This window comes from Macrobrachium nipponense, chromosome 34 (genome assembly GCF_015104395.2).
Source record: "Macrobrachium nipponense isolate FS-2020 chromosome 34, ASM1510439v2, whole genome shotgun sequence".
In the NCBI taxonomy this organism is placed as follows: domain Eukaryota; kingdom Metazoa; phylum Arthropoda; class Malacostraca; order Decapoda; family Palaemonidae; genus Macrobrachium; species Macrobrachium nipponense.
The window spans coordinates 12,904,287-12,920,884 of record NC_061095.1 but is presented as its reverse complement, the minus strand read 5'-3'; the positions used below and the strand labels follow the sequence as shown (position 1 = coordinate 12,920,884).

Sequence of the window (16,598 nt, the reverse complement as noted above, 5' to 3'; positions counted from 1 at the left end):
TCCGAGAGCGAGGGTTTTCGCAGAAAGCAGCAACTACAGATGGCAGGTAATATCAGAAAATCATCTGCGACAGTATACCAAGGAAAGTGGTCAGCATACTGTGATTGGTGTCGTAGAGGGAACGTGTCTCCACTCGGTACCACTATTCAGCAGTTAGCAGACTTTCTGATATATCTCAGAACAGAAAAACATATGTCTGTATCTGCAGTGAAGGGGTACAGGGCTGCTCTAGCCTCAGTCTTACGAATGAAAGGAGTGGACATATCATCTTCATGGGAGTTGGCCATGCTGATGAGGAGCTTTGAAACAGTCATGCCCACCAAACAAAGGAGCTAAAAGCCCCAGAATTGGGATCTGACCAAGGTACTGAGTAGTCTGACAAAACCCCCCTACGAACCACTAAAGCAGTCCACGGATAGGAGCCTGACCCTGAAGGACAGTCTTCTTATTGGCCCTGGCTTCAACCAAAAGGGTGGGAGCTACATGGCCTCTCATATCTCATAAAGCACTCGAGAGGTTGGAGATCAATGGTGTGTGAGTTTGTCCCAGAATTCGTGGCAGACCCAAAATCCAACAATAGTAGACGGCAGATTCGACTCCTTTACCATACCTTCCTTGGCAGACTTTGTAGACAACGACAAAGCTGAGATGCTCCTGTGCCCCGTCAGGGCACTAAGGGAGTACTTGAAAGAGGCAAAGGCACCTCAGGCCGGGGTGCCAGCGGTTGTTCGTAAGTACAGGACGGAACAAGAAGGAAGTGTCCAAGAATACAATATCATTTTGGCTAAGGGAGACGATCAGAGATGCTTATACTGCAGAAGACAGAGGGTCAGATAGCCAGGTGTGGGAGCGAGAGCTCATGACATCAGGGGTGTGAGTGCTTCCCTGGCATTTAGAAGAACATGTCGGTGGATAAAATTCTGAAAAAAGCTGGCGTGTGGAAGCGCCAAACAACTTTCACCTCATTTTATTTGAAAGATGTTGCCCATAGATCCTTGGACACCTTTTCCTTGGGTCCAGTGGTGGCAGCCCAACAAGTGATATAGTTCATCCAGTGCCCCTTGGTGGCGGGTCAGTTTACGTCCTAGTCTAAGATGAAGGTATGAAAGTAGAATGAATGGGATGACTGGTCTTTTTTCTTTACTACTTTCTTCCTACTCCTTTAACTACGGGGCAATATGAAGGAGAGTAACCGTCATGTGCTGGAACGGACTAGATGCAGGTGAGATGGTAAGCCAAGCCATACTGTGAAGCTATCTTAGCTGATGATATACTTTTTACAGTAGCAACACACCCCTCTGGATAATAAGGAAAAGTAGGGGTGAAGGTGGATCCAGTCGCAAGGGACAAGAGTAAACAGTAGAATGGTATCTACAGTGGGAGGAAACCAATAGATCCGCTTATATCTTTGGTCCTAGGTTCATTGTCCATTCTCTTAGAATTTCCCTATATATTCGGAAATGGATAAGGTGGCAAACTCCCAGTCAGTTGTAGAGACTTACCTCCCTCCAATAGTAAGTCTATCCTAATGTTAAGACCGAAGGTTTGTTTCGTGTATGAACAAATACCAAATTTGTAACTAATTTGTATTTTTTCATAACTAACAAACCTGAGGTCTTAACAGTTAAAGGCCCACCTCGAACCACCCCTCTAGCAGTCTAAACTGGGTTAGAAATATAACTGATGGGTCACAGGTAGCCGTGGGCATTCTGGGTATACATGCCCCGTGACCTGGTATAGATGCCATTAGTCCCTGGATCTCACAAGTGTAATTTTAATTCTACCGGTTTCCAGCTTGGCGCTAGTAAATCCTAATGTTAAGACCTCAGGTTTGTTAGTTATGAAAAATACAAATTAGTTACAAATTTGGTATTTCAAAGGTCTGCTCCCTGCATATTATTATTATTATTATTATTATTATTATTATTATTATTATTATTATTATTAAAAATTCCTCATAGTAGCACGAGTCTTCAAATGGAGAAACAAATCCACAGTTATGTAAATGTACATATATTCGACGTTCCAGACGACTGGCGGGCCTTTCATCTGAAACGACGGCATTGCCTGATTTTATACTGGACGACCGGTTCCATTGTTTTAATAACTAGTCACTTAATTTTTTGACTCCTGCTTTGTTTACTTCGCTGTAAAGATATATCAACGTGTCAGATTGATAAGGGAACCGTACAGATTCCCGAAAGCTATCTTTTCTGTTTAAACTTAAATATATGTACATTTACATAACTGTGGATTTGTTTCTCCATTATTATTATTATTATTATTATTATTATTATTATTATTATTATTTATTATTTTTTTTTCCTCTATCACAGTCCTCCAATTCGACTGGGTGGTATTTATAGTGTGGGGTTCCAGGTTGCATCCTGCCTCCTTAGGAATCCATCACTTTTCTTACTATGTGCGCCGTTTCTAGGATCACACTCTTCTGCATGAGTCCTGGAGCTACTTCAGTGTCTAGTTTTTCTAGATTCCTTTTCAGGGATCTTGGGATCATGCCTAGTGCTACTATGATTATGGGTACGATTTCCACTGGCATATCCCATACTCTTCTTATTCTATTTTCAGATCTTGATACTTATCCATTTTTTCCCTTTCTTTCTCTTCAACTTTGGTGTCCCATGGTATTGCGACATCAATGAGTGATACTTTCTTCTTGACTTTGTCAATCAACGTCACGTCTGGTCTATTTGCACGTATCACCCTATCCGTTCTGATACCATAGTCCCAGAGGATCTTTGCCTGATCGTTTTCTATCACTCCCTCAGGTTGGTGCTCATACCACTTATTACTGCAAGGTAGCTGATGTTTCTTGCACAGGCTCCAGTGGAGGGCTTTTGCCACTGAATCATGCCTCTTTTTGTACTGGTTCTGTGCAAGTGCCGGGCATTCGCTTGCTATGTGGTTTATGGTTTCATTTTTCGTATTGCACTTCCTACATATGGGAGAGATGTTATTTCCGTCTTATCGTTCTTTGAATATATCTGGTTCTTAGGGCCTGATCTTGTGCCGCTGTTATCATTCCTTCAGTTTCCTTCTTTAGCTCTCCCCTCTGTAGCCATTGCCACGTGTCATCGCTGGCTAGTTCTTTAGTCTGTCTCTGTGATTGTCCGTGCATTGGTTTGTTGTGCCAGTCCTCTGTTCTGTCTGTCATTCTCCTGTCTCTGTATATTTCTGGGTCTTCGTCTACTTTTATTAGTCCTTCTTCCCATGCACTCTTTAGCCACTCGTCTTCACTGGTTTTCAGATATTGCCCCAGTGCTCTGTTCTCGATGTTGACGCAGTCCTCTATACTTAGTAGTCCTCTCCCTCCTTCCTTTCGTGTTATGTATAGTAGTCTGTCCGTATTTGCTCTTGGGTGTAGTGCTTTGTGTATTGTCATATGTTTCCTAGTTTTCTGATCTATGCTGTGGAGTTCTGCCTTCGTCCATTCCACTATTCCTGCGCTGTATCTGATTACTGGCACTGCCCATGTGTTTATGGCTTTTATAATATTTCCGGCGTTGAGTTTTGACTTAAGTATCGCCTCGAGTCTCTGCATATATTCTTTCCTGATCGTGTCCTTCATCTCTTTGTGTTTTATATCCCCTCCTTCCATTATTCCAGTCTCATCAATGTGTTTCATGTTGCTCCCATCTGGTAGCTTTATCCCTTCAGTCCTTGTTCCTTTGCCCTTTTGTATGTTGACTAAGGTGCATTTTTCTATTCCAAACTCCATCCTGATGTCCCCAGATACAATCCTTACAGTCTGGATTAGGGTATCTATTTCCTTGATGCTCTTACCATACAGCTTGATGTCGTCCATGAACATCAGATGGTTAATTCTGTTGCCTCTTTTCTTGAATTGGTACCAGGCATCCATCTTCTGTAGTACTTTTGTCATGGGAATCATGGCTACTATGAAGAGTAGTGGGAACAGTGAGTCGCCCTGGAAGATCCCTCTCCTAATATTAACCTCTGCTAGTCTTATTCCAGAGCTTGTAAGTATTGTATTCCAGTTGCGCATTGTATTTTTGAGGAAGCTGATGGTGTTTTCCTCTGCCCCATATATTTTCAGGCATTCTATTAGCCATGTGTGTGGTATCATGTCGAAAGCTTTCTTATAGTCTATCCATGCCATGCTTAGGTTGGTTTTCCTTCTCCTACTGTTCTTCATTACCATTTTGTCTATGAGGAGCTGGTCTTTTGTGCCCCTACACCTCCTCCTGCAGCCTTTCTGTTGGTGGGGGATGGTGTTTGTCTCCTCTAGGTAGTTGTATAGCCTTTCACTGATGATACCTGTTTGTAACTTCCACATTATTGGTAGGCAGGTGATAGGCCTGTAGTTACTGGCTATATTTCCCTTACTCTTGTCTTTTTGTACTAGGGGATTTTCTTCCTGTGGTCATCCATTTGGGTGCATGGTGATTTGAAATACAATGCTGGAGTTGTTCTGCATCTCGTGGATGTAGGGCCTTGAAGTTTTTTAGCCAGTATCCATGGACTTCATCGGGACCTGGGCTTTCCAGTTTGGCATTTTCTTTAATTGGTGTCTGTGTCTGTCGTGATCTCTGTGAATCTTTGTTTTATTCTCCGTTTCTTCTTCCTTGACTTCCTGGAGCCATGTTGCATGTTTGTTGTGTGATGCCGAATTGTTCCATATATTTTCCGAGTCTCTTACTTGGTTCGGCTTCAGGAATTTCATGGTGGTTGTCTTCCCCTCTTACTTGGCTGTAGAGTCTTTTCTGGTTGGTTCTGAATAGTTTGTTCTGTTGGTATCCATTATTCCTGTTCATGTACCGTTGGATCTTGTGTGCTTTGGCTTTAAGCCTCTGTTTTACATCTTCTATTGTGTTGTTTAGTCCCCTCTCTTGTACTTTGTATTTCTCGTTGAGTTCCTCCCTTGTTTTCTTGCTTCTTAGCCTTTTTTTCTGCCATCTCTTTCAGTTTACTTAAGTCAGATCTCATCACCATGATTTGCTTTTCCAGGCGCCTTTTCCAAGGAGGTTGCTGTTTTGGTTTCTATTGGGTTGGTTGTGCTGGTGGTGTTGGTGTTCGTATCCCCATCAGTTCTGCTACTAATCTTGCTCCTGCATATGCCAAGTTATTTGTTTTTGTGATACTAGTGGTGTGTATTATGCCCATTATTTCATTGACCTCACTTGTTTTCTCCCTTAATTTCTTCGTGTTGTAGGCTTTCATGGAGGGGATCTTTGTTCTCTCTGTATCTGGCTCCATCCATCGTCTAATCTTTTCTACCCATTCCGTTCTCTCTGTTACTTCGTCGGTGTTTCTTCGTGTGTCGTTGTTTGATACCTCATCATCCCTGTCGCCTTTTGTGGCATCGTCTCTCAGTTCGTCTTCTTGTAATTCGTTGTCTTGTGTCATTTCCCTTTCCAGTTCCTCTCTTTCTGTTGGGGAGAGCCAGTTCTTTTTCTTTATGTTCCTTACTTGGTCTGTCAGCCTCTGCTCTGTTTTGGGGTGTTATTCCTCTCATTCCAGATGTTGACCAATCTTCTTCTATATCCTCTCTCCGTCGGGTTGCTTCTGATGTAGCATCTCCATATTTCATTATTTTCTTCTCTTGTCCATTTCTTCCTCTGGTTTGCTTCTGTAGCTCCAATCTCAGGCTGTTGGTTACTGTTGTTGTGGTGGTCAGTTGCTGGATGATGACCTCCAAGTACCTGACCGTCTTCCCCTTCAATTGGGTTGAATACCTGGCTGCCGGACGAAACTCCTCTGTTGCCAGAGGTTCCATTTATGTCGTTGTTTATTCCTTCATTTCTTTTCATCATTGCTAAGTTTTGCTATTTAACCATAGCTGGACCCTACCCCATCAGGGATAGGAACTCATTTACAGCTGAGTAGACTGAGGAAATTATGGTAAAGATCCTTTCCCAAAGGAATCAACGCTGAGGAGAGCGGTCACCATCCAACGACAGACCAGCCCCAATGTTGCTTAACCAGGTCCATGACGACCTTAACCCACTCTGGCCACAGGGAAAACTATTACTTATTATATTATTATTTATTATTATTATTATTATTATTATTGATTATTATGATTATTATTATTTTTTTTTTTTTTTTTTTGTTGCTCTATCACAGTCCTCCAATTCGACTGGGTGGTATTTATAGTGTGGGGTTCCGGGTTGCATCCTGCCTCCTTAGGAGTCCATCACTTTTCTTACTATGTGCGCCGTTTCTAGGATCACACACTTCTGCATGAGTCCTGGAGCTACTTCAGCGTCTAGTTTTTTCTAGATTCCTTTTCAGGGATCTTGGGATCGTGCCTAGTGCTCCTATGATTTATGGGTACGATTTCCACTTGCATATCCATATCCTTCTTATTTCTATTTTCAGATCTTGATACTTATCCATTTTTCCCTCTCTTTCTCTCAACTCTGGTGTCCCATGGTATTGCGACATCAATGAGTGATACTTTCTTGTCTTGACTTTGTCAATCAACGTCACATCTGGTCTATTTGCACGTATCACACTATCCGTTCTGATTACCATAGTCCCAGAGGATCTTTGCCTGATCGTTTTCTATCACTCCCTCAGGTTGTTGGTGCTCGTACCACTCATTACTGCAAGGTAGCTGATGTTTCTTGCACAGGCTCCAGTGGAGGCTTTTGCCACTGAATCATGCCTCTTTTTGTACTGGTTCTGTGCAAGTGCCGGCATTCGCTTGCTGTGTGGTTTATGGTTTCATTTTTCGTATTGCACTTCCTACATATGGGAGGGATGTTATTTCCGTCTATCGTTCTTTAAAACATATCTGGTTCTTAGGGCCTGATCTTGTGCCGCTGTTATCATTCCTTCAGTTTCCTTCTTTAGCTCTCCCCTCTGTAGCCATTGCCACGTGTCATCGCTGGCTAGTTCTTTAGTCTGTCTCATGTATTGTCCATGCATTGGTTTGTTGTGCCAGTCTTCGGTTTTGTTTGTCATTCTCCTGTCTCTGTACATTTCTGGGTCTTCGTCTACTTTTATTAGTCCTTCTTCCCATGCACTCCTTAGCCACTCGTCTTCACTGGTTTTCAGATATTGCCCCAGTGCTCTGTTCTCGATGTTGACGCAGTCCTCTATACTTAGTAGTCCTCTCCCTCCTTCCTTCGTGTTATGTATAGTCTGTCTGTATTTGCTCTTGGGTGTAGTGCCTTTGTGTTATTGTCATATGTTTCCTAGTTTTCTGATCTATGCTGTGGAGTTCTGCCTTCGTCCATTCCACTATTCCTGCGCTGTATCTGATTACTGGCACTGCCCATGTGTTTATGGCTTTTATCATATTTCCGGCGTTGAGTTTTGACTTGAGTATCACCTTGAGTCTCTGCATATATTCTTTCCTGATCGTGTCCTTCATCTCTTTGTGTTTTATATCCCCTCCTTCCATTATTCCCAGGTATTTGTATCCAGTCTCATCTCAAGAACGGAACTCCCTTCGTAACCCGGGGACCACCTGTATTTAATTATGTACTCTATTAAAGTTCAGTTTTGTTTGGTCTAGAAATTAGTTTGTGCTGTTACTGTTTGTTGTTGGATATCTGATATCCCACAACTATTAGCAACTGAAATCAAGCCTGTGCTTGATGTTCAAGCATAAGCTGTACATCACTATATGGACTTATTTTTTATTTTTTAGATTTTGTCATTTATCAGAAAGACAAACCCCCAAAGAAAATGGTTAAATTTAGCATTACCTTTAATAAATAATAGTAAATGATAATCTTAATAGTGATAAGAATTGTTGCTGTGTACTTTCATTATACATATGTATAGCATTAAGATGTGTTACTGATATCCTCTTTTTTCCTTTACAGTCACATATACTTCATTGGCGACATGAACTACAGAATAAATCCTTGTGATTTGAATATCAGGGAATTAGCAAGCAGTGGTCAGTTTAAGGTTTTGCTGGAATATGAGCAACTACTTCAACAAAAAGCCATGAAACGCATTTTCCATAAATTCACTGAGGGTGAAATCACTTTTAAACCTACCTTCAAGTATGATGTTGACAGCGATGAATGGGATTCTAGGTCAGTATTTGGGAAGTTTTGAAAAGCATTATTTATTTTAAAAAGTTGATGTTTTATGTGTGCAACTTACTAAGTAATTACATAGCTATAGTTTCACTATCCGTTGGCAGCTAGAATTTTTGAAATTCTCGGTGGTGCTATTTTTCTTTTTGGCAGACGATTACCCCCTCCCTCTACTTGGAGAGAGAGGAACCAACTCAGCATGAAATTCATTGGCAGGAGCAGAATTTGGGGTTTTGTAGAACTTCCCAGGTGACTTTCTTGGCAATTTGGTGAAGTACTCTTGCATTTTGTTAGCCGATTCAGTGCATATTAAGATACGTAGTTAGGACTTTGAATTACCAATTTGACTTACAAATCTAGACTGACTTTTTACTTTTACTTTAGTATTGCAAGAATGTCTGATATGAGTTCTCAAAATATTAGGTATTGCAGCAATGTGGTGTTCTTCCTCGTTGAGGAAATCTTCCTCAGAGCACCAGTCTAGTGATCCTGCACTTAGGAAAGTTTCTGAGTGTCCATTGGTGCCAGATTCTTCTCCTCCTGTGCTTTCTTCACCAGCTGTTCTTTTAATGCCTCTAGTTCCAGGAAACGTTGTGTACCTGAGCGTCTAATGTTGCCTTTGCATCCTCTTAGTGGGTTAGTGTGTGCTAGTGTCTGCTTATGAAGATTATCCTTCAGTATGTGACTCCTCTTTAATACCTGTATGTATGCCTGTACAAGAATACCCGCTGGCGCAGCAGCGCCCACTGGCACTGGAGCTCCCATTGGCGCTGCAGCACCCATCGGTGCCAGATCACCTTAGTGTTGATTTCCAACAGTTCACTTACATGCCTTCACAGCTACCAGAGTTGGCAAGTGCTACAAGGCTGATTATCCTTAGTGGACTTCATGTTTCTGCTGCTTATGATCCTTCTGTGCTTCGCTATTTCTTAGCAAACTTTCCTAACTAATTTTCTCCAGTGGCTCTTTCCTCTACAGCTGCAACTTTTTTTTTGGATAATCAGATTGATGGTACGTCTAGAGATATGTCTAGATTACCTCGACTAGTTCTCTCTTCGTCTGCTAGGAAGGCATTTAAGGAAGTGGACGTTTTGCTCTTGGAGAAGAGAGAGCAAGGGAAAGTTAACTGTAATCTCCTTCCTTCTATACTTTCCACAAGGAGACATCTTTGTTATGAGACAGGGAAGCTCTCTCTTTAGGTGTGTCTGTCTTCGCCCAAGAAGACTTCTCCGGTCTGGTAGACTCCTCCAGTAGACTGGCCTTTAACTCAGCCAAGATTGTTTTGTACATCGGAGTTGGATCATATGGTAAAGAATATCTTCCGAGTCTTTAAAGTCTAAAGTTTTCTGGATTGGTTGGTAGGAGCGTCGGTTCATAAGATTAAGGATTGCTTGGCGCTTTCTGAAGATTCTATTACTGACTTGCTAGGAGTTTTCTCTTGCTTAGATAAGGGGATCAGGGATGGATCCCAAGAATTGGCCACTCTCTTTACTCTGGGCATCTTAAAGAAAAGAGAGCTATAGTGCTTGTTTATGATCAAAGGGGTGTTGCTTGCACAGAGGTCCACTCTTCTTTACTTGCCATCGGACAACAGTCGTCTTTTCCCGCAGACTATGGTGCTTCAGGTTACTTCTGACCTCCAGAAGAAATCTGTTCAGGACCTTCTAGCACAGTCGTTGAGATGTCCTTGGGGGATCAGCTCTTAGTTCCTGCCCTTCTACCATGCAAGCACAGCCCGTTTGTGGCAAGGGGAATCCCAGATCCTTCCCAAGGACTTTGGGAAAAGTTCCCTTTACTCCTCGATCAATCAAAAAGTCTTCCTCTAAGGCCCCAGTTAAGCAATGAAGAAATAGTCCTCCATACACCAGTAGGAGCAAGGCTCCTCCAGTTTTGGAAGAACTCAGAAACAAGAGGGGCAGAGCCTTGGATAGTGAATGTCTTGAAAGAGGACTACGCTAACCCAATAGCTTTAACAGCCTACTCTGCAAGTTCAGAGAAATTCATTGCCCTTTCTCAAGAAGTCTCATCCCTCTTACAATAGGAAGTGATAGAATTAGTAGACAACCCTCGAACACTGGGATTTTACAACCGACTGTTTGTGGTTCCCAAAGCCTCTTGGGGCTGGGCCCATACTAGGTGTAAGCACATTGAATCCGTTCAAAAGACCAAATTCAAAATGGAGACGAACCAGCTGGTATTATCATCCATTCGTCAGAGAGACGATGATTTTCATTGATATGGAAGATGCATACTTCCATATTCCCTTTCACCAGGACTCAAAATGATTTCTTAGGTTTGTCTTCCAGAACAAGATCTACCAGCTCAAAGCACTGTGCCTTTTAATAAATCTGAGAAAATCTCAATTAGTCCCCTGTAAGGAAATAGTTTATGGGGATGATGATCAACTTGGTGGTTTTTCAGTCTTTTACCTCCCCCAAGAGGATCAACTTTCACATTCAAAGAGTACAGTGGAACCCCCCCCCCCCCCCCCCCCCTCCCCCACCCCCCCCCCCCCCCCCCCCCCCCCCCCTTTTGCATTCTCCGGATTTGCAGACTCACACATTTGCGGATTTCTCTCGGGAACGTTTCCCCGCATTATTTGCTGAAAATTAGCATATTCACAGTATTTTCTATGTGAAATATTCACTAATTTTTTTATTTTTTTTTTTTTTTTTTTTAAGTTTCATCATAAAATGCACTTTTTGTGATGAAACTATTTTAAAAAACCAAGTATCAAAATTTTTAGTGGGTTTTTCTTGAGTTTTAACTAACAAAATAGGCTGTTTTTCGGCATTTTTATAGCGGTTGCCAACTATTCGCGGGTTCTAACTATTCATGGGGGGGTGGGGGGTCTAGTATCATCCCCCGCAAATTTAGGGGGGGGACCACTGTATATACGACTTTCTCTCCCTTAAGTCTTGCTCCACAAAGGAATGGATGAGGTTCTTGGGACTCCTCTCTTCCATAGAACAGTTTGTGTTGCTGGGAAAGTTATATGTCGTGGAACCTTCAGTTTTTCCTCTAGATAAACTGGAACAAGAAAAAAAAATCTGGACTCGTTCATTTTCCGATGTCAGTGGAGATAAAGGAGGATCTGTCATGGTGAAGGTCAAGAGAAAGGCTTTCGAAGGGAAATCTCTTTCCTCTGAACCCTGACCTAGTGTTCTATTCAGATGCCTTTGACAAGGAGGTTTCGGGAATAAGGAATGCAGAGCAAAGGAAATGGCATACGTATAAATATAAAAAGAGTTGACTGCAGTATACTGAGGGCTATTAGCTTTTGCATGTCAAATCCACGACAAAGTAGTAACTGTCCACTTGGACAACACTACAGCACTGTCCTACATAAGGAAACTTAGGGGATGCACTTTTTTTTTTTTTTTTTTTTTCCTCTGTGCAAAGTGGCAAGAGCCCATTTTATGGGCAAATTGGAATCGAATCAGAATTCTGTCCAGATTCATTCAAGGAAAATTCAGCATCCTGGTGTCTCCCTGTGGAGTAGATGTTGGACACGTTTGTGTGCCTTGACCTGTGGAGACTATGGGGCAGACCAGTCCTAGATCTGTTTGCGACCGCCAAGAACCACTGGCTCCCGCTTTACTGCTCTCCAGCCCCGGACCCACATGCATGGGTAACAGATGCGATGCTGATAGATTGATCAGACAAGGACCTTTATGCCTTTCCACCTTTCAAGATGGTGTGAGAGTTCATAAACAAGTTCAGGTTTCACTGGAATATATCCATGACCCTAATTGCACCATTCTGGTCTGCTCAAGAATGATTTCCAGACCTTCTAGATCTGCTCAAGACTTTCCATGGTTCCTACCACAAAGATAAGTCTGCTCAAACAGCCCCACTAACAATGATACCACCAAGGACTATCCCCTCTGGCTTTGCCTGCTTTCAGACTGTCCAACAACTCTTAGGAGCGAAAGGCTTTTCAAGCCAAGCTGCGATGAACCATGGTGTTTGCTTAAATACTTTTCTTCAGTAAAGTACCATCTAATATGGGTATTGAAGTCCTCGCCCATTATAATGATTTTCATTACTGTGGCAAGTGCGTATATGGAACAGAGATGAGGCTATGGGTACAGTAATTTTTACTTGTATATAATTATGAAATATAAGAATGGTCAAGTTAGAAATATTGAGCTCACCTGTCTAAATGTAGACAATATGTTTTTTATTAAAGAAAAATATTTTATGGATTTGAATCTTGAAATTGATTTTTCAGGATGCCTTGTGAAAGATATGAAATTACCATTTCTGATTTTATGAATAATTAAGAGACAAATGAAAATTGCATGGTCTGAATTCCAACTTACATTTGTGTGCATTCTGTATAGAATTTAAGGGCTGTAAAGCTTTGACAAAGCGCATATAATACAGTACAGGCAGTCCCCAGTTATTGGCGGGGCTTCAGTTCTCGGCGGGATGGAGATAAGAGAAAACTCCCATGAACCAAAACTAGGCAATTTATGATAAGCACTGAGTTTCGGTTAATGGAGCCTCTGTTAGGTATGTTATGGTGCCAATAACTGAAACTTGGCCTATTATGGCACCATAAATCGCCGATTTTATGCCGCTACACAAGCGCCATAAAACTGGATCACCATATACCGAGTCCGCCAATAACCAGGGACTGCCTGTACTATTTGCAATGCAGTATAAGAGGAATTCCTCTTATTCCTTAGCTGATTGATTTCTTGTTATTTTTTTTTATTAGAAGTTGTGTCAAGTATTGGTTTTGAATTTCAATATATTTTCCAGTGAAAAGGCAAGAGACCCTGCATGGTGTGATAGAATTTTATGGTTTGGGGATACTATTAAGCAACGTGTGTACAGGTCTCATCCGTCATTGAAGATAAGTGATCACAAGCCAGTCAGTGCTTTATTTGTAGCTGGGGTAAGTATGAATGCCTGTTATGTTTCTGCATGTGAATTTGAGAATTTTGTCTCATTTGGCCCTGTTTTGCTTACAAAAGAACCTCGTTTATCTGAAAACAGGGACAATTGCTAGGACAATTTTTTAAATATAAATCTAATGAATCATATAGAACTAGCAATCAAGGCCAAAATCTTCCCAGAGTTGTATATTCTCAGATCTTGTAGATGGAAGTAAACTAGTAAAAAACAACTGTTCATATGTTGCTATATATTGTTTAATATGATAATACTGTAAGAGTGCTAAGCCAGTCTGATGTTGATACAAATGTGAATAATTTTCATCTATTTGAACCTGTAAGTTGAGGTAATTAACCCGTAATGTGCTTCATCTTCCAAAGTACTTATTACTCATATCAAAATGTAGCTTTTTACCTGTCCTTTTATGTTTCTGATTTGGTGCCATTTCTGTTTCATACGAATGAATATGTAATTTAAAAATTGCCAGGTTTTTATTTGATAATGAATACCACATTCATCTATGTGAATATCAACTTTTAGTTCATAGGCATTATAAAGGAAGTTAAGTTTTCAGAGCTGGCAGGCAGAATTTGTTGACAAGTAATCTTCCGTACAAATTTTTAGTATACTTTAAGAATCACTTTTCAAGTTATGGTATTGTAGGTCTTTGTTAAGAATGATAAACACATATAGTATACAGATGCTGTTATACATAATATAGTATAATTAATATAAAAACTGGTTCTGTAAACTGAGAAAGACATTTATAAACAATTGGAGTCCACTTAATCCTGCTATGCCTGACTGGCTTGATATTGCCGAATTTAGTGTTAAATGGAAACTTTATATTTCAAAATTATATTAATTTTGTGTAAAAAATTTTTTTAAATATTGGACTTTTTGGAAGCCTCACTCTGCCTATCACCTTGTCATTTCCCCCTGCTAGACATAGGTCTTGTATGTGCGTAGTATTTTTAATGTAGTTTATTTAGTTTTTTTTTAAATAAATGTCTTGGTAAAACCAAATATCTATTTAAGTAGGAGTCACTGTAAAGTGAAACATTTAAATTTTTTTAAGGCTTTCAATTATGGATTGAAAAGGTGTAAGCTGAAACATTTTTTGAGCTTCTCTCTCTCTTTATCCATAGCCGTAATAACCACTGTTGTTCACCAGCATTTTTGTATGATATTTATATTTTTGTTTAGCCACTGGTAATGATTATATTTGAGTAGGGTCATGCATTGAAATTATTTTAAATACTGTAACCATATATTTTGTTTCATGTTCTCTTTCCTTGTTTGCTAAAGCAAGATTTGCTATTACAAGATTTTGGAAGTTTTTAGTTCTATGTATTAGGTGTTTATTGTCCAATTGAAGGGCTTTAGCTGAAGTGGAATTGCATCTCCTTCCTAATGAGGAAGGTAGATGATTTGTGTAATTGTGGTTTCTTTAAATCTCTCCTAAAAAGGAATATTTTCATAGAATGAAAGCTAAAACTGAGTTACAACCACCAAAATTTTGAAATGACAAAAGACATACTATATATTAAACTAGAAAATTTAGTATGGAAGACTTCAATTACACCCTTTCAAATTGTAACAGACCAGCTCCTGGGTGATATAACATTTGTATTGAAATTATTAAACATATAGAACCATTAGCCAAATTATATATTTTACAGTTTTAGAATCATTTATGGCTCAGAAATTTGTTCTCGGAATATTGTTGTGATGCCATAATTATTCCCACTTCCATTAAACCAGGAAAAGACCTAGGTAATATATACAATTACAGACAAATTTCCTTAAGTTACAAATGCAAATTGTTAGAGAAAGTGGTGAATGCATGACTTGTATGGCACATACATAAAAACTTCCAAATGGAATTCCACAGGGAAGCTATATATACTACAGAGCATCAAACTTAAGATTTGTCAAATGGATAATTCTTGGTAAAACTGTACACATGCACCTCTTCATTAGGTTTCCAATTCTCTACAGGAAAGATCACAGCAGCTTTGTTCTATAAGGGAGAAAAAAATGGATGCTCTGTCATTGCTGGCTGCTTATGTACCTTTCACCAGCATTTTTTTGCCAGTAAATGGACATTCATATGTGGAACAAACTTTCAGTCTTAACAGTAGGATAAATCTTCTGTGCTGGCTGGAAACCAATTAAAAAACAATCAAAGATTGTATGTGCAAGGGTGGCCATCTGGCATCTAATGCGTAGAAGAGGTGGAGAGTGGTCATCAACCATGCATGAACCCTGCGATGCATTTAGTCTTTCTTCAACTGCCTTGGAGAGCGGATGTTTGCTGTTACTCTCCTCCTCCCAGGCTGGTTTTTGTTCTGGATAGCCTGTGATTCCTTCCTGCTTTTTTGTGTTTTTGGGTGTCTGTGTTTCTTGTGTGATTCCATAAATTCTTCCATTGATTTTAAGAAGTCGCTGGCGTGTCAGCACGTGTCCCAGCCCTCCAGGATTCCTGTGCTCTTGCTTCCTAGCCTCCACCTTGATGACCCCCATACAACATGCAGTAGGTGTTGTACTAATTTTTATAATATAACTGAGCCATGCCCAGCAAGTTGAGCGAGGAGTGATAATGAACCATTTGGTTGTGGCTAGTATAGTTTGTTGCTTGAACAGATGTAGTTCTCACCTTCTTCTGTGGATGCAGTGAATCTGGACAGGTCTCACTGTGTTTACACCCAGTGGCTTAAGTTTTAGATACCTATATATGTAATCTCTTGCAGGCTTAGGCCCCTTTTTTAGATCTCATTTCTGGGAAGGGTGGTCATTTGTCTCAAATCTCTAGTCAGTTCAGGGTTCTTGTACCTCCCTCCAATATGAGTCTGTCCTATTGATACTGAAGGTTTGTTTCACATATAAATAAATGACAAATGTGTAATCAGTTTGTATTTTTCATAGCTAACAAACCTGAGGTCTTTATGTTGACTGCCCACCTTTTTCTGTCCATCTAGTAATCCTGGGTTGGGAGAAAGACTAAATGCATCATGGGGTTCATGCATGGTTGGTGACCACTCTCCACCTCTTCTATGCATTAGATGCCAGTTGTCACATATTCCATACAATCTGATTGTTTTTTAACCTGTTTCCAGCTGGCACCAGAAGATTTATCATGTTAAGACCTCAGGTTTGTTAGCTATGAAAAATAAAAATTGATTAAACATTTGTCATGTCCCCTAAATGATGCTGCTTATGTAAGTGACCACCCTCCATTGTTTGTAATGTTGACACTTTTTGCAGCTAACAAGGCTTATGTTTACCATTGTTAGACATGAGGCTAAAATAAGACCCGTTTCTTGAGTGCAATTCTTGATACATTGTTGAAGATACACTTAAAATTTGTAAGATTTTAGAGGACTGCTGTTTTCATCATCAGAGGGAATAACTAATTCAAAACATCTTGATCTTTAGACAACTTGACCAATATGTTTCGTTGAGGCTATGCTGCCCGTATGGTGCTTACTGGGGGCCCATTAATCCTGAGTGTTGATCAAGACCATCAATTATTTGGCTTTCCCTTGGTCCAAGAGATTAATCTTGATTATTATTAGTTTCCTTGACGAATGTACCATCATGATGCTCATCCAGGATTAATGCCCCCTCAGTGAGATGCATATGGGCAGC

At 40.4% G+C, this 16,598-nt stretch overlaps 1 protein-coding gene across 1 annotated transcript in view; it reads left to right on the top strand.

The window, feature by feature from the left end:
- The window catches only part of LOC135207770 (inositol polyphosphate 5-phosphatase OCRL-like), a 117,447-nt gene that overhangs the window by 82,796 nt on the left and 18,053 nt on the right, over positions 1-16,598 (top strand). The window contains 2 exon segments of the mRNA XM_064239594.1: positions 7,821-8,039; positions 12,813-12,948. Coding sequence (XP_064095664.1) covers positions 7,821-8,039; positions 12,813-12,948 — 355 coding nt within the window.